Source organism: Malus sylvestris, chromosome 13 (assembly GCF_916048215.2).
Source record: "Malus sylvestris chromosome 13, drMalSylv7.2, whole genome shotgun sequence".
NCBI classification, from domain to species: Eukaryota; Viridiplantae; Streptophyta; class Magnoliopsida; order Rosales; family Rosaceae; genus Malus; species Malus sylvestris.
In genome coordinates this window covers 35,824,755-35,845,460 of record NC_062272.1, presented here as the reverse complement: position 1 = coordinate 35,845,460, position 20,706 = coordinate 35,824,755, and the positions used below count along the sequence as shown (strand labels likewise).

Below are 20,706 nucleotides of genomic sequence, written 5' to 3'. Positions count from 1 at the left end.
ATGTCCATCCTTTCATAAAGAAAGTTTGTTCCCTTGGAGTTAATTTTATCTTCTTTATTTGACTTCTCCTTTGACTACATTAGTCATGGTCCCTAAACTCCCACTATCTCTCTTGAAACTTATTTCAATTGTGTTATACACATCAAACGATTTTGGAGAGTATGTGTTTATTGTTCACTATATAGTTTACAATAAACTTAGTGAACCATTAGGATAGGGACATAAAGGTGAAGTCCTTGCCTAGTTTCCGTCTCGTTAAGTGGTTTATCACTTCAACACTCAATGATTCAAAATCATCATAAGTCCATGTTGATGGACTATTTTTGTCAACCAACCATTATGTTCTAAACATAATTACAAACTTTGAAGAGTTGTACAAGGCAACTCTCATTTCTTCATACAACAATTTGTAAGTGAAGAATCATGGCACATTAAGTGTCCATGCCTTTGTGCTTTCTTCTAAAGTTCCTTGTTCATGTAACAAAGAAACAAGCACTAATGTTTGCATTGATTTAAGGGTTGTTCAAAGCAACTCTTATTTCTTCATACAACAAATTGTAATTGAAGAATTATGACATTAAAAGTGTTGTCCTCTTTATGATAGACTTATCTAACATGTTCTTTCAGTGATACATTATCAATAGGAAGATTGTGAGGATAAGAATACTTAGGTACATATGCAATCCTTTTAAGACAATCTTTGGGATTGTGGTACCAAGTCCGGAAACTAAACTTTCGGTTTTTATTTGTCAAGTGTTGGATAGCGTTTGCAAATATATTGGTAAACAAATACATAACAAATATAAATTGATTGATTTTAAGCCATTTGATTCGGGTCTTTAAATCAAATAGCACCACCCACTATTTTTGGCAAATTCCATATCCCTCATTGGAATTCGAGAGTTTTGGAGGAAACTCTTAGTAGGGTATGGGAGACTCACTATTACCAAGCCCACCTCACAATGATATGATGTTGGCTAGCATTAATAATAATGAGAGAGTACGCTTACTCATTTGCATCTCTTGCAAGTACCCATCTTATTTGGCCTCTAGAGAATGTCACCTCACAATGATATGATGTTGGCTCCATTGCACTTAGTTAAGTCATTCCCACCATGCTTAGTTTGTGAAGGGGTTCAAGAATAGCCTCACAATGATATGATGTTGGCCATCCTCGTTGCCTACACTCACCTCATCAAGTATGTACATAGACTCCTCCTGAGTATAAGCATGCACTTTGCACTCCCCCATGATAGGGTGAAGGCGGTGTACAAGTCATAAACGATTGGAGCCTACCACGGTGGAAGGCCACGAAAGAGTGTTCAAAGCACTCTCACGCTTATCAACTTAATAATGGTTTGGTTGAGGGTTTTAGGTCTCATCACATATAAACATACATTTTAATCTCTATTAAAACAATTTTGGTCCTATTACAACTATTGGTCCATATGATTGTTTTTAGTTGTATATAATACTCCTACTATGCTTATAAAATGGTTTTTAAAGCAAGAGTATATGATACTACTAACATAAACTTTGCATTCATTTGATGGACTATATAGTTGCCTTAGGGCCTTAGGATGACTATGAACCTTTGTTTAGATTCAACACGAGCCTTGTGTTGAATCTCGGTCTAGGGATGGTGATTGATTTTAGTTACGCGTTTAATCACATTAAGGCGTGTTGTTCCTAGGGGCGTTGGACCCTCTACTCCATTTTCATGCTTATCAAATAAAACAAGAAAAGGAGTACTTCAAAGTAAAGAAGAGCTTATGCTCTTTACAACATTTGAATAAAACAAATTACTTTAAAGTAAAGAAGAGCTTATGCTCTTTTACAACATTTGATCAAATCAAATTACAACCAAAATCTAATCTACACATTCCCATGGTTCAAACAAATTTGAAACGGCCTTTCACATAGCTCAATTATCGTAGGCTTAGGTTCATAATCACCCTTTAATTAATTAGCACTTTAACTAATTAAATTGAATGCAACATTTTCATTTGGTTGTTGTATCCATAAGATTGATTTAAATGGAGCTAAATGAAATGAAAATCCAATTCTCATTTAAAGAGACAAAACAATTTTGTTCTCTACCTAATTTGGGCCAATATGCAATAACCACAACTTATTTGGGCCATAAAGCAATTAACCTCAACCTTTGGGCTATATTGCAAAACTTTTGGGGTCACTTTGTAAAAACACAAAAGTCCACTACTTCATGTAATTACAACTAGAACCCAAACTTTTAATAATGGAAAAGCTTCATTAAAGGAGCAAAACAATTTGTCCTTTAGCGTTTTTGGACCTAAACGTAAAAACGTAAACTTTTGGGCCAAAGTGCAAATACACAAAAGTATCAAAACTTTATGTAATTGCATAAAAGCCCCAAAAGTACTCCCACTTGAGGGAGGGCCGGTTTTGGAGAAGGAAAAGGAGTGATGTGTGTGTTGATTTGTGAGTTTTGACATAAAGCATGCAAGTGGTGCAAGTGGTGTGTGTGAAAGGGAATTAATCCTTTCACACCCACCATTATTTCTACCACCATTTAAACAAATATCTAACACATTAAATCATTTGAAAAACATAAAACATAAACTTTATGAAATAAATCAAAACTTTGAATCAAAACACAAAACTTTTTGTTCTTGGCAAAAATGTCAAGAACAATGAAGAACATTCATGAAAAAACTCAAAATTTTCCATGAACATTTTTCACCCAAAAACATCCCAAAAACATTCAAACTTAAGGGAAATAACATCTAACCAAACTAGGGTACATGGGGGTTCCAAAAGTCACTTGAAAACACTTTTAACAAGTCAAACAAGAACCCAAAAATCCACCCTTTGGATTTGGCAGAATTTTCCCAAAAGCATGGCACAAAATTTTAGCTCCAATATTCATGCTCATAAGAACTACATCTACAACATTTGAGATGGCAAATTTTCTAGCAAAATTTACATTCAAAGAAGCAAGAATAAAGCTTGTAACAATTACAACTTTTAAATCAAAGACTATGAACTACAAAACCCAAAAGGATTCACCAACTACTAGACCTAGGCTCTGATACCACTTGAAGGATGATTTTGTGAAAACATGTTCATTTGAATAACATCTATAGCATGCATTTAACAATTAAAAGGTGGAATCATGCTTGCATGCATTAAAAAACAAAACATTACCCATGAAATTCAAAGCCTAGTAGATTGGTGAACCAAGACTCAACTCAAAACAAAGTGAGTTGAAATTTATACCTTTGTAGATTCCTCTTTGCATAAACAAAGGCTAATCACCCAAAGAGAGGGCCTTCATTCCTTGCTTCTTAGATCCATGGATTTGGATGGAAGAATATGGTTCTCCAAGTTCCCAAAATTGAGAACCTCTAAGTATCCACACCAAGGTAAGATTGATGAAGAAATGAGTGACCTTGGAGTAGTGGGATTGCTAGATACACCCTCCAAGGGGGCCGGCCTCCTAGAGAGAAAAGGAGAGACATGTTCTCTCCAATTTTCTCCAAAAGAACCCATAATGAATTTTAGGCTATAAAGTTCTTTATATAGTCACTTCTTTAAATGACTTAAGAACCAAAAACCCTAATTCAACACACATGGCCGGCCACATAAGGGATTTGGGCTTTTGGGCCTTTGTGAATCTTTATTCATTAAATTGTCATACAACTTAAGTCAATGGGCTTGATGTTCGAAGCCCATTGGGACTTGTTGGAAATGTGCCCTAAAACCAATCATATGAAGATACTTTACGGACATTTCACATGTTAAACTAATCTAGTTTAAATTATAAAGGGCAAAGATTATTGTTTGAGCCATCTCATATAAATGTTATATGCTTAAACGATAAGTCCAAGGAATATGTGATTGGGAGAATGCGATCTAAAGAAGTTAGATTCATGAGACCATTCTTTCGTAGACACATCCTAAACGTTCCTGATCATAGGATTGCCAATTGGGCATTGACAGTCCGTTAAGATCAGTACGTGCTGTGTATTCTCTCAGGGAGAGTGACTAGTCTCGAGTCATTGGTGTGTGTGACATCAAGACAAGTACGTAGGTGCTCAATAGAGAATGAGTTCACTGAACACGATCAACGAAGAGTTCTCATATTCATGTCACATGAGAACTCATGGTTGGGATAATGCAAAGTAGTCCTTTGACCTGAGGCATCACGTTTGTCTTGTGGTTAAGTCCTTGATCTTTGATTATGTCAAAGTCACCCCATCCACGGGTGTCCACGACATCATTGGGGTTAAGCCACTTAGCTATGGAGGCAAGTGAATGCGCAACAAGGGATCTCTAACCTTCAAACCGTTTGGGGGAGAATACTCTATGATATGATTAAGAATCTCTGGCCAGAGTATGAATGAGATTTAGAAAAGTCGTTCTAAATCACATTCAAGGTAATCATATAAGCACACGAATCACATTGGATAGTAGACATGAATAAACTATCAAACCAAACAATGTGGTCAAGAGTATTGTATTAGAGAAAGACTGTATTGCATTTGTAATCCTAAACTGAATAGGTTCTCTACCTCTTATGATTAGCTTGGGTAACCATGATATGCTGCTAGGTGTCACTCATGGTTTGTGGAAGCCCTAAACGTGTATAATCACTAAAGGGAGAATTGAAAGTAAGTTTCAATTCACAATCGATTTTAAAGAGTTTGAATCGCCCACTGCCTCGCTAAAAGGAACCTAATGGATCGTACACCGTGTAAGGTGCAGATTGAAGAAACAATGGAGATGAGTAAGAATAATTAAATGGTTTAATTATTTATGGCAAGGATTAATTAATATGTTAATTAATCAAACGAATAAGTTCGTTAAAGACCTCGGGATAGTTTTGGACCTTAAGGCCCAATGGGCTTCGAACGTCAAGTCCATTGACTTAACTTGTATGACAATTTAATGAATAAAGATTCACAAAGGCCCAAAAGCCCAAATCCCTTATGTGGCCGGCCATGTGTGAAGAATTAGGGTTTTTGGTTCTTTAGGTCATTTAAAGAAGTGACTATATAAAGAACTTTATAGCCTAAAATTCAATAAGGGTTCTTTTGGAGAAAATTGGAGAGAACATGTCTCTCCTTTTCTCTCTAGGAGGCCGGCCCCCCTTGGAGGGTGCATCTAGCAATCCCACAACTCCAAGGTCACTCATTTCTTCTCCAATCTAACCTTGGTGAAGATACTTAGAGGTTCTCAATTTTGGGAACTTGGAGAAACCTATTCTTCCATCCAAATCCATAGATTTTAGATGCAAGGAATGAAGGCCCTCTCTTTGGGTGATTAGCCTTTGCTTATGCAAAGAGGAATCTACAAAGGTATATATTTCTCAACTCACTTTGATTTGAGTTGAGTCTTGGTTCACCAATCTACTAGGCTTTGAATTTCATGGTTAATGTTTTGTTTTTGAGTGCATGCAAGCATGATTCCGCCTTTAATTGTTAATTGCATGCTTTATGATGTTGCTCAAATGAACATGTTTTCACAAAATCATCCTTCAGGCCTTAAAGTCCAAAACTATCCCGAGGTCTTTAACGAACTTATTCGTTTGATTAATTAACATATTAATTAATCCTTGCCATAAATAATTAAACCATTTAATTATTCTTACTCATCTCCATTGTTTCTTCAATCTCCACCTTACACGGTGTACGATCCATTAGGTTCCTTTTAGCGAGGCAGTGTGATAGGAGCATATTTATGCGCCTTAGTTAGCTAGTTTTTATGCATTTATGATATGTTTTCTTAGTTAAGTTAGTCTTTTAAGCTATTTTCATGTGTTTTTAGGTTTTAGAGACAAAAGGATGCAATTTGGAGCATTTTGGAGCAAAATTGGGCTAAAATGGAGTTCATGCACATGAAGCACAAGGGATGGGCGAATTTGAGGGATTGAGGAAGCTAGAAAGACGTTTCAAAGTTGAAGAATTGAAGATACAAAGTTTCCTAGTTGAAGAAGGAAATGGCTTGAATGAAGGATTCCTAAATGAATTGGGATTCCTGATCACTGAAGGAGTCCTAATTGAAGATGGATTCTTAGATGTATGAAGTTTCCTAATCAAGCAAGGTTTCCTATGTGAAGAAGAAGAGTAAAGTCAAAGAATCAGCTCATGAGAAGGATCTTATCCAAAAACCTCATCCATAACCTTATCTTATCTTATCTTATCCAATCAAACCTTATCCTATCCTATCTTATCCTTATCCTAAACTATCCACATTTCAGCCACTTAGGAGGGTTTCTAATTAGATTAGGATGCTTAAAATGGGATTTCTAGAAGCCTTATCCCTTCCTAGATAAGTGCCGCACCCTATACCTTATTTCCCTTGGAATTTCAGATTTCTAGAAGCCTTATCATCTCCTATCTTTGTGCCGCACATTATCTCCCAATCCCTTTGGGTTTTTGACTTGTTTTCCTTATAGGATTGTATGTTATTATCCTATGCAACATAGGCTTTTAAAACCTTGTCCTTGGCTACCTAGGAGATGGGATTTTCAGCCTATAAATACAAGGCCTTGCCGCACCCTTTCATTCACCACCCTCTACCAGATTTTCACTACACCATTCACCAATCATCCCTCTTGTGCCGTGAGTTTGCAAGGAGAAGAAGGAAGACAACTTGGAGCCGTGCATGCCATTCAAGGAGCTTAGATTGTTGGAGCGATTCTAGGTGTTTTCTATCTTTATGTTAATGTTTAAATTTATTCATCTTTGTTTATTTGCGAACATGAGGAACTAATTTCTTTATAGTTAGAGGGGAATTCAAAGCCATGATCATATGTTTTATATGACTTGATTACCTCCAGTTATGATTTCATGAATCGTGAATGTGGTTTACTTGTCTACTTGATTGATAACATGTTTATGTATGTTGATTGAGGGTCGACACTTAGTTTGCATGCATGAATTTGATGCTAGATTATACGGCAATTTCACCTAATCGTTATTAACTTATATTCATAAGTAGTAAAAGTCACTAGTCACGATTGTGTTAAGTAAATCCTAGGCAAGAGTAACATGCGTATCCCATAGTTATGAATGCCTCGTCAATGCTTATGATTTCCATTGAACTTAATGATCTTTGATATGTGTCTCTATCATGCGTATTCCATAGTTAGGGTCCTTGATAAGAATAATTTGGTTGTAATGCGTATCCCATTCAATTCAATGAATCTAGGGAAATCTGAGAATTAATTGGTCAATCTAGTTAATTTGGGGCATTGTCATTCATGGTTTGTTGAAAGAGTAACTGGAAATCGAGTCGTATGCATATGTTTCATGTGTGGAGAAGGAACCCTCTAACTAGCCTTTCACCATCCTATTTCATCAAAATCGTTCTTGTTAAAGTTTGTTTTCAAAGTTTTTGTTTTAAAAGTTAAATTCGTCCAAAATCAATCCCCCTTTACTTGGTTGAGTCATAGTAGTTAGAAATCACTTTAGTTTGTGTTTTTAAGTGTCTTAGGTCAAGTTAAAACCAATTTTCGTCCAAGTTTGTGTCTAGTGTTCAAAACTGCCCAGATTGTGGTTTTAAGGCAGTTTTGAGTGTTTCTGGGCTGTTTTGAGTCTTTTGGTTTGTTTTGGTATTTTAAAGTTTAGTTTTGCATTCTTTGAGTCTAGTTTAGTGTTTTAAACTTGTTTTTACGTATTTGAGTCAGTTTTCAAGTGATTTTGCAATCCCTCCTAATCCCCGGTTTAGAACGATCCCTACTTACATACTTTGCTACAATTGATAAAAAGAGGGTTAATTTGAGTGTCAACATAATTTTCACATCACAGTGGGCGATTAAAACTCTTTAAAATCGATTGTGAATTGAAACTTACTTTCAATTCTCCCTTTAGTGATTATACACGTTTAGGGCTTCCACAAACCAAGAGTGACACCTAGCAGCATATCATGGTTACCCAAGCTAATCAGAAGAGGTAGAGAACCTATTCAGTTTAGGATTACAAATGCAATACGGTCTTTCTCTAATACAATACTCTTGACCACATTGTTTGGTTTGATAGTTTATTCATGTCTACTATCCAATGTGATTCGTGTGCTTATATGATTACCTTGAATGTGATTTAGAATGACATTTCTAAATCTCATTCATACTCTGGCCAGAGATTGTTAATCATATCATAGAGTATTCTCCCCCAAACGGTTTGAAGGTTAGAGATCCCTTGTTGCGCATTCACTTGCCTCCATAGCTAAGTGGCTTAACCCCAACGATGCCGTGGACACCCTCCTGATGGAGTGACTTTGACATAATCAAAGATCAAGTACTTAACCACAAGACAAACGTGATGCCTCAGGTCAAAGGACTACTTTGCATTATCCCAACCATGAGTTCTCATGCGACATGAATATGAGAACTCTTCGTTGATCGTGTTCAGTGAACTCATTCTCTATTGAGCACCTACGTACTTGTCTTGATGTCACACACACCAATGACTCGAGACTAGTCACTCTCCCTGAGAGAATACACAACACATACTGATCTTAACGGACTGTCAATGCCCAATTGGCAATCCTATGATCAGGAACGTTTAGGATGTGTCTACGAAAGAATGGTCTCATGAATCTAACTTCTTTAGATTGCATTCTCCCAATCACATATTCCTTGGACTTATCGTTTAAGCATATAACATTTATATGAGATGGCTCAAACAATAATATTTGCCCTTTATATTTAAACTAGATTAGTTTAACATGTGAAATGTTCGTAAAGTATCATCATATGATTGGCTTTAGGGCACATTTCCAACACAACAACCTTTCCAGACAAGGGCAACAGTTATTTATTCATTTTATGAAAGAGAGATTCGGGCTTACAAATCTGTTGAGCCTTTTGGATATATTGGTTACTTCAATTTCCCGAAAGTAACGCCATAGGGCGCATAGAAGCAGTGTCTTGTATGTCGATTATTTTTGAGGAAAATTATTTGATCATCTATTATATAACATAATATACCTATAAAGAGGAGGAACACGTGAGCTTGAAGGCATGAAAGGGGAATAATTACATTCCAACCGCGACGGAATATCTTTTTCTCCGTGGCAAAAACGTTCTAACTTGATTTCTGCTTTACGTATATATATATCTTATACTCCTATCTTCAAGTGTAGTATAACAATGATTTTAAATTTCAGGGACGAAATTCTTTAAGGTGGGTAGATTGTGACAACCCGTCTTAAATTTTATTATTTTGTAAATTTTAAAACGTGAGGCAAGGGTATTGATTTTTGTGGATCAGCATATAGTGAGGTGTATGAATTAATCCTTTAGCGTTTTTCTGAAATACTCGAGAAGTATTTTTGGTTAAAGTCACTATTTATATATTTTTATAATGTTTAGAATTATATTTTTCATAGTTAGTTAATGGAAAAGAGGAAAAAGAAAGGAAGAAAAGAAGAAGGAAATGGGGAGGAAGGAGAAGGGAGGAAAAAAAAAGGGATTGGGCAAGGATGCCCAATCGGAAAGAGAGGGACAAGAGGAACGAATTGGAAGGGGAGGGAGGAAAGTCTGCCTAATGAGAAGAGAGGAAAGGAGGGAAAAGGAGAGAGGAGAAAGGGAGAGGATCGGCCATATCCCTTGAACCCGCACCTAACCCGGTTTCAAAATCGGTGGAATTTCGGCATTTCCAAGCCATTTTTCAGGCGAATTTCACCCATTTCCACCCGCAATCATCACCATACCTCCTCCCCTTCATTCTTCTATCAAGATTCGATGGAAATTTGGTCAAATCTGTGACATTTGGTGATGGTGATACTGACGGGTTTTGTGTTAATTCTCCCATTTCTGAAATAATTTCTTCCAATTCCCACAACCAATAAACTTCTCTTAAGGCCTAGAACAATGCCCAATCATTGGTTGGAACGTCGGAGTCGAATTGGGGACGAATCAAGAAAACCCATTACTAGGGTTCCCGGCGGATTCGGGGCAAATCGAAGTCTTTCTAGGCTAAATTGGCCTTGGTCATAGGCGACGATAGTTCGTGATGTCTCGATATGCAAGTTAGGGAGTCATAGCATGGACCTCAGGTGAGTGGGTCTTTTTCCTTTTACTATAGGCATATAATTGATAGTTCCACAAACGCTTCTAAAGTGATTTATGCATGTTACCTACATATAATAATTGTGAACTACGAATGGCTTTATCCCCGTTTAGGGTACGTAGGCAGTCTAACTAGATGTTAGATGCAACCATGCAATAAGTGAGATTAAATAATCGAGTCAAAAGCTTTGTTTGAGAAAATGAGCAATGTGAAGGAATTTGATGAAAAACATGAGATTTAACCCTATGTTTTGGGTGAATAAATGTTGATTATAAATCAACGTGCGAGGAAACGAGAAATTGTGGTTTTTCTATCTTATAAATGCCATGCCATAATTAGTTTACATTTTAGTATGTAATTTGGTACAACCTTGCACAGTGTTGCACACCAATACGGAGGCAAATGTAAGTTTAGGTGAGTATATAATGTTGGTATGTGGTGAGATATGTGACGAGATATGATTATCATTGTATAGGTCACTAAAGGTGACTCCGACTTATGAGCTAGCATTGATTGATGAGATATGATTATGGTCGTATAGGTCACTAAAGGTGACTCTGACTTATGGGCTAGCATTGATTGATAAGATGGTCGTATAGGTCGCTAGAGGTGACTCCGACTTATGAGCTAGCATTGATTGATGAGATATGATTTTGGTCATATAGGTCACTAGAGGTAACTCCGACTTATGAGCTAGCATTGATTGATGAGATATGATTATGGTCGTATAGGTCACTAGAGGTGACTCCGACTTATGAGCTAGCATTGATTGATGAGATATGATCATGGTCGTATAGGTCACTAGAGGTGACTCCGACTTATGAGATTGATAAGAAATGATTATGGTCGTATAGGTCACTAGAGGTGACTTCGACTTATGAACTAGCATTGATTGATGAGATGTGATTATGGTCGTATAGGTCACTAGAGGTGACTCCGACTTATGAGCTAGCATATGTGAGGAATATATAATTAGCTTGCACATGTGAGGAATATGTAATCAGCTAGCATATGTAATGAATATATGATCAGCTAGCATATGTGATGAAAATGTGATCACCTACCATATGTGATGAATATGTAATCAACTAGCATATGTGAGGAATATGTAATCAGCTAGCATATGTGATGAATATGTGATCAGCTAGCATATGTGATGAATATGTGAGTAGCTAGCATATGTGATGAATATGTAATGAGCTAGCTGAAGGAAATTTTGTGAAAAACATGTTCATTTGAGCAACATCTATAGCATGCAATTAACAATTAAAAGGCGGAATCACGCTTGCATGCACTAAAAAACAAAACATTACCCATGAAATTCAAAGCCTAGTTGTTAGGTGAACCAAGACTCAACTTAAAACAAAGTGAGTTGAGAAATTTATACCTTTGTTGATCCCTCTTTGCATAAGCAAAGGATAATCACCCAAGAGATAGGGCCTTCATTCCTTGCTTCTTAGCTCCATGGATTTGGATGGAAGAATTGGTTTCTCCAAGTTCTCAAAGTTGAGAACCTCTAAGTCTCCATACCAAGGAAGGATTGATGAAGAAATGAGTGACCTAGAGGAAGTAAGATTGCTAGCTATGTTCCTCTAGGGTGGCCGGCCTCTTAGAGAGAAAAGAGAGCTTGTGTTCTCATCTTTTCTCCAAAAGAAAACCCTAATGAAGAAAAGGCTATAAAGTCATATTTATACCGATCTTCATTGGAGTGGCAAACTTGTAATAAGTCCAAAACCCACTCCTTTATCAATATGGCCGGCCATAGGGTTTTATTGGGCTTTTTGGGCCTTTGTGAATTAAGTTGTCATACAACTTAAGTCAATGGGCTTGACGTTCAAAGCCCATTGGGCCTTGAGGCCCAAAACTAACCCGTGGTCTTTTAATGAACTTTATTTGTTTGATTAATTAACATATTAATTAATCCTAGCCATAAATAATTAAACCATTTAATTATCCTTAGGGTTGGTTTGGTATTGCTGTGCTTTAAAAAAAGCTGCTGTGAGAATAAGCGGCTGTGAAATAAATCAGCAGAGTGTTTGGTAAACTTTTTTGTAAAAGTGCTTTTGAAAAAAAAAGCAGTCTGATAGTGGGTCTTTTCATTAAAGGAGCACTGTAGTTCTGTGTGCTTTGAAAAAAAGCCAGTTTTCCAAAGCTACAAATTGCAGCTTCAGCTTTTTCCTTTGATTTCAGCTTATTCTCACAGCAGCTTCCAAAATAAGCCCTTTTTTTGAAGTTTACCAAACACCAAAAACACTCCCAGCTTTTTTTCATAGGAGCTTTTTTTAAAATCACCTCAACCCCAAACTGGGGCTTACTCATCTCCGTTGTTTCTTCAATCTCTACCTTACACGGTGTACGATCCATTAGGTTCCTTTTAGCGAGGCAGTGGGCGATTAGAACTCTTTCAAATCGATTGTGAATTGAAACTTACTTTCAATTCTCCCTTTAGTGATTATACACGTTTAGGGCTTCTACAAACCATGAGTGACACCTAGCAGTATGTCATGGTTACCCAAGCTAATAAGAAGAGGTGGAGAACCTATTCAGTTTAGGATTACAATGCAATACGGTATTTCTCTAATACAATACTCTTGACCACATTGTTTGGTTTGATAGTTTATTCATGTCTACTATCCAATGTGATTCATTTACTTATATGATTACCTTGAATGTGATTTGGAATGACTTCCTAAATCTCATTCATACTCTGGCCAGAGATTCTTAATCATATCATAGAGTATTCTCTCTCAAACGGTTTGAAGGTTAGAGGTCCCTTGTTGCGCATTCACTTGCCTCCATGGCTAAGTGGCTTAACCCCAACTATGCCGTGGACACCTTCTGACGGAGTGACTTTGACATAGATAAAGATCAAGGACTTAACCACAAGACAACTATGATGCCTCAGGTTAAAGGACTACTTTGCATTATCCCAACCATGAGTTCTTATGTGACATGAGTATGAGAACTCCTCGTTGATCGTGTTCAGTGGACTTATTTGCTATTGAGCACCTACATGCTTGTCTTGGTGTCAATCACACCAATGACTCGAGACCAGTCACTCTCCATGAGAGAAGACACAGCCCGTACTGATCTTAATAGACTGTCAATGCCCAATTGGCAATCCTATGATCAGGAACGTTTAGGATATGTATACGAAAGAGAATGGTCTCATAAATCTAACTTGTTTAAATTACATTCTCGTAATTACATATTCCTTGGACTTATCGTTTAAGCATATAACATTTATATGAGACGGCTTAAAACAATAATCTTTGCCCTTGATATTAAACTAGATTAGTTTAACATGTGAATTGTCAAACTAGATTAGTTTAACATGTGAAATGTCCGTAAAGTATCATCATATGATTGGTTTTAGGGCACATTTCAAACACTAGCATATGTGTTGAATATATGATCAACTAGCATATGTGATGAGCTAGCATATGTGATAAGTATGTGATCAGCTAGCATATGTGATGAGTATGTGATCAGCTAGCATATATGATGAATATTTGATCAGCTAGCATATGTGATGAATATGTGATCGGCTAGCATATGTGATGAATATGTGATCGGCTAGCATATGTGATGAATATGTGATCGGCTAGTATATTTGATGAGATATGGGTTAGTCGTACAGGTCACTATAGGTGACTTCGACTTGCGTGCTAGTATAAATTATTAATCACATAATTATTTGATATTGCTGACGAGATGTTGTGTTGTGGTATATTTATGATTTTTCTGGATATTATACATGTGTCGTGTCGAGGGGTTATGATGTTTTATATGGTTTCTACTAAAATTTTATTATAGGGCAACTCATCCTTGTCTTGTCTTCACCATCCAGATTGTATTAGCTAAGCTTTCTTATCGTTGAAGATTCGTGGTGATTCTTAGTATTGGATATTATTTCGAGGGTACGATTCTTATTTCGCTCTTCTGTACTTGCTTATGCTCTAACCTCATGTGTGAAGTGGGTTCATACCCGCTCACCAGTGCACTTTGGTATTTAGGCACTCTTAGGTTTAAATTTATCCACATTTTTCCACGTTACAACACTTTATGGCTTCGTCACCTTTCAGGTGTCGGCCAGCGCAGCTCGATTCGGAGTCCTAGTGGACATTCCGGGTCGGGGTGTGTCAGTTTGGTATCAGAGCATAAGTTGGGCAGTATTGCGTTCATCACACACGTGATGTGAGCATTCTTGGTTCCTGAGTTTAATGTTTGAATCTTGCCACCTCATCGAATACGGAAAATTATGTTAGTTGTTCCTAAGTTTTGGTCAAAAATTGATGACTTGTCACTCTTAGGTTTAAATTTATCCACATTTTTGCACATCACGACACTCGATGGCTTCGTCACCTTCCAGATGTCGGCCAGCACAACTTGATTCGGAGTCCTAGTGGACGTTCCGAGTTGGGGTTTGTCCTTAGTGAGATCACAAAGTAAGTGGAAACGAACATCTATATGTTTACTGCAACCATGCATTACTGGGTTCTTTGAGAGCTTTATTGCAAAACTATTATCACAGGAAATGAATGTGGATCTATGTTGTATATGACTGTATTATTGTAAAATCCTTCTTAGCTATACTACTTGACATGCACTTGAAGCTGCAGCAATGAATTCAGCTTCAATGGTGGTTAATGTGACCACAGGTTGTTTCTTCGAAGACCATGAGACTGCTTTTGAACTCAGCATAAAAACATACCCTGAAGTACTCTTCCTATCATCTTGATCACCAGCGTAATCATTATCTGTGTAACCAATGAGATCTTCATTTCCTCTCTTCTTGTAGAACAACCCAAAATCAATTGTGCCCTTCAAATACCTTAACACCCTCTTTGCTGCTTGTAGATGGAGTTTAGTGGGACGTTCCATATACCTGCTAATTAAACTCACAACAAACATAATGTCAAGTCATGTGGCAGTTACATACATAAGACTCCCCACGATCTGTTTGTACATAGTGTTGTCAACCATGACCCCATCCTCATCCTTCATCAGCTTAAAACCAGGAACAACATGATTATGCACTGGATTGCACTGATCCATATTGAACCTTTCTAATACTTCCTGAGCATATTTTTGTTGGCCAACATACATACCTTCTAACCTTTGCACCACTTCTATCCCAAGAAAATAACTCATCATTCCAAGATCAGTCATATCAAATTCAATCATCATAGAACGCTTGAACGTTTTGAACATTGACTCATCATTTCCAATAAAAATAAGATCATCAACATAGAGAGATACAATTAATAGCTTACCTCCATCCATTGTTTTAACGAACAAAGTGTGTTCATATGGGCACTTCTCGAACCCCTCCTTAATAAACTAAGACTCTATACGACTATACCAAGCTCGAGGAGCTTGTTTAAGGCCATATGAGGCCTTCTTAAGCTTGTATACTTTATTTTCTTCCCTTTTTTTTTCATAACCCGGAGGTTGTGCAAGAAACACTTCCTCACTTAATTCTCCATGTAAGAATGTTGACTTGATATCTAGCTGATAAACTGACCAAATTTTCTGGGTTGCAAGTGAAAGTATAACTCTTACCATTCTTATTAAGCTTTGTTTTGTAAATCCATTTAACTCCAATCACTTTCCCTCATGATGGTATCTCGATCAACTCCTACGTGTTGTTTCTTTTTATTGATTCAATCTTTGAGTTCATAGCTTTCCTCCACTTTGCACTATTCTCAGCTTCTTCTGAAGTGATGGGATCACTGTTAGTAAGCAAGGGTAAATGAGCCATGTCTTCATCTTCAGAAATGACTTCTCCACTCACATAATGTCTCATCCATGCCAACTGTCTTTTAACTCGTCTGTCAATGGAATTGGCTTCATTTGGTGAGTCATGAGAGGAATCTCCTTCTGACAGGTGGTTGTTTTCATATGATTCTTCATTGTCTAATGCTTCATCTTCAGTGAGGATCTTCAGTGAGGTCTGCATCTGCATCATCTCTTGCATCCTCTTTCTCATCTTTGGTCCATTTAAGATCAGCCATGATCACGTCATTGTGTTTTTCACCCCAGTCATAAGCTTTGTCTTCTTCAAAGACCACATCCCGACCACTCTAAGTAAGATGTATTTCGAACTCTTGCTATTGAGTTTAACCTTCTTACTATCAGGGATATGAACATGTGACAAGCACCCAAAAACCCTAAAGTGTTCCACTGATGGTTTGGAACCGCTCCAGGCTTCTTTAGGTGTCGTGCTCTTTACTGCCAATGTTGGAGTTCTATTGAGTACATGAATGGTCCAATTGACTACTTCTGGCCAAAAAGTCCTTGGGATCTTCTTCTTAGAAAGCATTCTTCGAACCATATTCATAATAGTTATATTTTTCCTTTTCGCAACCCATTTTTTTGGGGAGTGTATGCAATTGTCAGCTCCTTTTGAATGCCATGTATATTGTAGAAAGTTATGAACTCCTGTGAAGTGAACTCACCCCCATGATCTATACATAAGCTTTTTATACGTGCACCAGTTTCTTTTTGAACCCTAGCCTCGTAACTCTTGAAGGTAGCGAAGGCTTCTGATTTTTCTACCAAAAAGTACACCCATGTCTTTATACTATAATCATCAATAAAGGTAATGAGGTACCTTTTCTTGTTGTTTGACATAGGACTTATAGGGCCACATATATCAACATGCACGAGCTGAAGGATTGTTGATGCCCTGCATGTGCTTTCCTTTGGAAATGGGTCTCTTTGTTGCTTCCCTACCAAGCAATCTTCACATACCTTCACAAGAGCCTTAAGCTTTGGTGATCCTTTCACCATTTTCTTTTGTTGAAAAATTTTCAGACCATTCAAGGTTAAGTGTCCATATCTTTGATGCCAAAGTTGTGGTTAGTCTTCTGTCATGGAAATAAGGCATCCTTGCTCCTGGAGTTATGAATGAGCTAAGATAATGAACATTCTATTGGTTGCCATTACTGTCTCCATAATCAGACCCCGCTCAAGATGAAATACTTAACACTTGTCATGTTGCATGATAATTGCCAGACCTTTTTCTTGTAGTTGTCCAAGACTACAACAACAACAACAACAACAACAACAAAGCCTTTTCCCACTAAATGGGGTCGGCTATATGAATCCTAGAACGCCATTGCGCTCGGTTTTGTGTCATGTCCTCCGTTAGATCCAAGTACTCAAGTCTTTTCTTAGGGTCTCTTCCAAAGTTTTCCTAGGTCTTCCTCTACCCCTTCGGCCCTGAACCTGTCCCGTAGTCACATTTTCGAATCGGAGCGTCAGTAGGCCTTCTTTGCACATGTCCAAACCACCGGAACCGATTTTCTCTCATATTTCCTTCAATTTTGGCTACTCCTACTTTACCTCGGATATCTTCATTCCCAATCTTATCCTTTCTCGTGTGCCCATACATCCCACGAAGCATCCTCATCTCCGCTACACCCATTTTGTGTACGTGTTGATGCTTCACCGCCCAACATTCTGTGCCATACAACATCGCTGGCCTTATTACCGTCCTATAAAATTTTCCCTTGAGCTTTAGTGGCCTACGACGGTCACACAACACGCCGGATGCACTCTTACACTTCATCCATCCAGCTTGTATTCTATGGTTGAGATCTCCATCTAATTCTCCGTTCTCTTGCAAGATAGATCCTAGGTAGCGAAAACGGTCACTTTTTGTGATCTTCGCTAGATTGCTCCGGTAATTAGTGTGGATAAGTATATAGATGGATAGAGATAGGAAAGCAAACACAAGATGTACGTGGTTCACCCAAATTGGCTACGTCCACGGAATAGAGGAGTTCTCATTAATTGTGAAGGGTTTACACAAGTACATAGGTTCAAGCTCTCCTTTAGTGAGTACAAGTGAATGATTTAGTACAAATGACATTAGGAAATATTGTGGGAGAATGATCTCGTAACCACGAAACTTCTAAGTACCGGAGTGTGGTATCGTCTTGACTTGCCTTATCTGTCTCATAGGTAGATGTGGCATCTTCTCTGGAAGTACTCTTCCTCCATCCAGGGGTGGTATCTGTAACTGGTGGAGATGCACAAGGTAATGTATCAATTTCACTTGAAGCTTACTTGTACTTTCAGGCTTGGTCAAGCGCGATACAAACCATGTAGTAGGAGTCCCCCAAGTCACCGAGCTAGGGGATCTGCTGAAAGAGGTGACAGACAAGGTAAGCAATCAGAGCTCCGGCTGATTGTTCACATTTTCCCTATCTTGCAGGCAGCATGAAGGATAAAGAGAAGAAAAATGAGAAGAAATGATATGGGATACTTTTGCTTTTGAAGAAGTAACTTTCCACAGGCTTATTCTTGAACTGGGCTGGAGGGTTTTCTGGTTTCCTCCAGAGTATAAGGCCGACTGAAGAATTTGAGGGTCAAAACAAGTCCATCAAATCTAGAGTACGTTCGACCCTGCTGATATGGGATACTTTTGCTTTTGACAGAGTAGTGGATGTATCGGCACGTGTGCTGTTACGCTTGTCTCCACATGCTTCCTTGTATCCTTCTCACTTGCCCTATCTGTTCCTCAGGCAGATGCAGTATCTTCCCTGGAAGCATAAGATGTTGAAGATGAGTACTCGAGAGCAATGCCAGGTAAGTAATCAGGTAAGGGGTTCCAAGCAGTCAGTTCCTGGCTGGAAGCTTGATTCCAAGTGCTGACTGATTGCTCTCTTTCTCCTTGTCTTGCAGGTAAAAACAAGGCCAAAGGAAAAGACAGGGAAAAAGCATGATATGGGATACTCTTGCTTTTAACCCTGATGATATGAGATATTCTTGCTCTAGTATAGCTTGTTTACAGAGGTATTATCGGGGGGAAAGAAAGCTGAATATTTCGAAAGGCTTCGTTGGGAGTGCCCTCTCAGATAAGATGAAGGGTTGAGCATTTTTGCAAGTCTGCCTGTCCGTTGGGGATGGAGGTCGACATATATAGGAGTCTCCCTAACATCAAGTAATAATGCTATTCCTTTACCCAGCTTGGTCATAGCACGGTAGTGGGAGCTGCCAACTTCACATGTTTTAACTCTGTCAGAGCACTTTGAAAAAGTGGTCTATGGTATCTGGAAAGCTGATGTTGCGTGTGAAGATTACAGACAAGCTTTATCCAAGGAGATCCAGCTCTTGAAGTTGGGAAAGTGGTGCCTCTTCGGTTTTCGAACAAGCAATCCTATCGGGGATCTGGCTCTCGAGATTCGGAGAACGATGCCTCTTCGATTTTTGAGAAAGCAATCCTGCTGGGGGTCTGGCTCTCGAGATTCGGGGAGCGGTGTCTCTTCGATTTTTGAGAAAGTAATCATGTTGGGAGTCTGGCTCTCGAGATTCGGGGAGCGGTGTCTCTTCGATTTTTGAGAAAGTAATCATGTTGGGAGTCTGGCTCTCGAGATTCGCAGGGCGGTGCCTCTTCGATTTTGGAGCAAGCAATCTTGTTTGGAGTGTTTTCTCGAATGTGAGTAAAGGTTGGGCATGTTTGCTAGTCTACCTTGCCACGAAGCATAGAGGTTGACACACAGGGACTTTCCAATTATCCAGCAGTGGTACTGTTCCTTTACCCTCTCTTCGATTTTTGAGAAAGTAATCATGTTGGGAGTCTGGCTCTCGAGATTCGGAGGGCGGTGCCTCTTCGATTTTGGAGCAAGCAATCTTGTTGGGAGTGTTTTCTCGAATGTGAGTAAAGGTTGGGCATGTTTGCTAGTCTACCTTGCCACGAAGCACAGAGGTTGACACACAGGGACTTTCCAATTATCCAGCAGTGGTACTGTTCCTATACCCTCTCTTCGATTTTTGAGAAAGTAATCATGTTGGGAGTCTGGCTCTCGAGATTTGGAGGGCGTTGCCTCTTCGATTTTAGAGCAAGCAATCTTGTTGGGAGTGTTTTCTCGAATATGAGTAAAGGTTGGGCATGTTTGCTAGTCTACCTTGCCACGAAGCACAGAGGTTGACACACCGGGACTTTCCAATTATCCAGCAGTGGTACTGTTCCTTTACCCTTGTGGGTAGTAATATGGTAGCTAGACCTTTAAAATTTATGTGTCTAAACTTTGTTAGTGTTGTTTCTTTGCTATTCTTTTACCCTTCTTGGTCAGAGCGATGTAGTGGGAGCTGCAAGCTTCACGTGTCTCAACTTTGTCAGAGAACTTTGGCAAAGTTATCTGTGGTACCCATGAGCTACTGTTGCGTGTGGGAAGTGGGTGATTGAACAGTACGATTCATGTGCTTTCTACTTCGCCAGAAATCTTCGACAGAATGCCCATAATTTTCGTAAAGCTGAGTGTGCGTGTGACAGGTGCTGACAAGGATGGAAAACTAGGTGCCTCTTCGATTTCTGAGATCGGCCCTCGTGGTCTCTGAGCAGCCCAGCTTTTGAGAAAGCAAGCCTCTTCGATTTCTGAGATCGGCCTTCATGGTCTTTGAGCAGCCCAGCTTTTGAGAAAGCAAACGCCTCTTCGATATCTGAGATCGACCCTCGTGGTCTCTGGGCAGCCCAGCTTTTGAGAAAGCAAACGCCTCTTCGATTTCTGAGCAGGCGCCTCTTCGATTTCTGAAGCTTCGTCGAGTGCAGATTTTTATAGGGGCTGACATTAAGTTCCAAAGCACACTTGAATATCCACCAGTAGAAGCTCCATTCTTGCACTTCTAAGATCTTGAT

General features: G+C 38.6%; 1 protein-coding gene and 1 long non-coding RNA gene across 2 annotated transcripts; one reads left to right on the top strand and one right to left on the bottom strand.

The window, feature by feature from the left end:
• Nucleotides 1-14,648: 14,648 nt before the first annotated feature.
• LOC126595461 (secreted RxLR effector protein 161-like) lies at nt 14,649-15,344 on the bottom strand. The gene is made up of 2 exons (XM_050261748.1): nt 15,001-15,344; nt 14,649-14,946 (listed from the first exon to the last, which is right to left on the bottom strand). The coding sequence occupies exons 1-2, from the start codon at nt 15,342-15,344 to the stop codon at nt 14,649-14,651; spliced, it is 642 nt and encodes a 213-aa protein (XP_050117705.1).
• Nucleotides 15,345-17,267: 1,923 nt separating this feature from the next.
• LOC126595503 (uncharacterized) lies at nt 17,268-18,947 on the top strand. Its single transcript, XR_007613563.1, has 3 exons — nt 17,268-18,105; nt 18,283-18,461; nt 18,593-18,947. It is a non-coding gene; the product is annotated as an uncharacterized LOC126595503 (long non-coding RNA).
• Nucleotides 18,948-20,706: the final 1,759 nt, after the last annotated feature.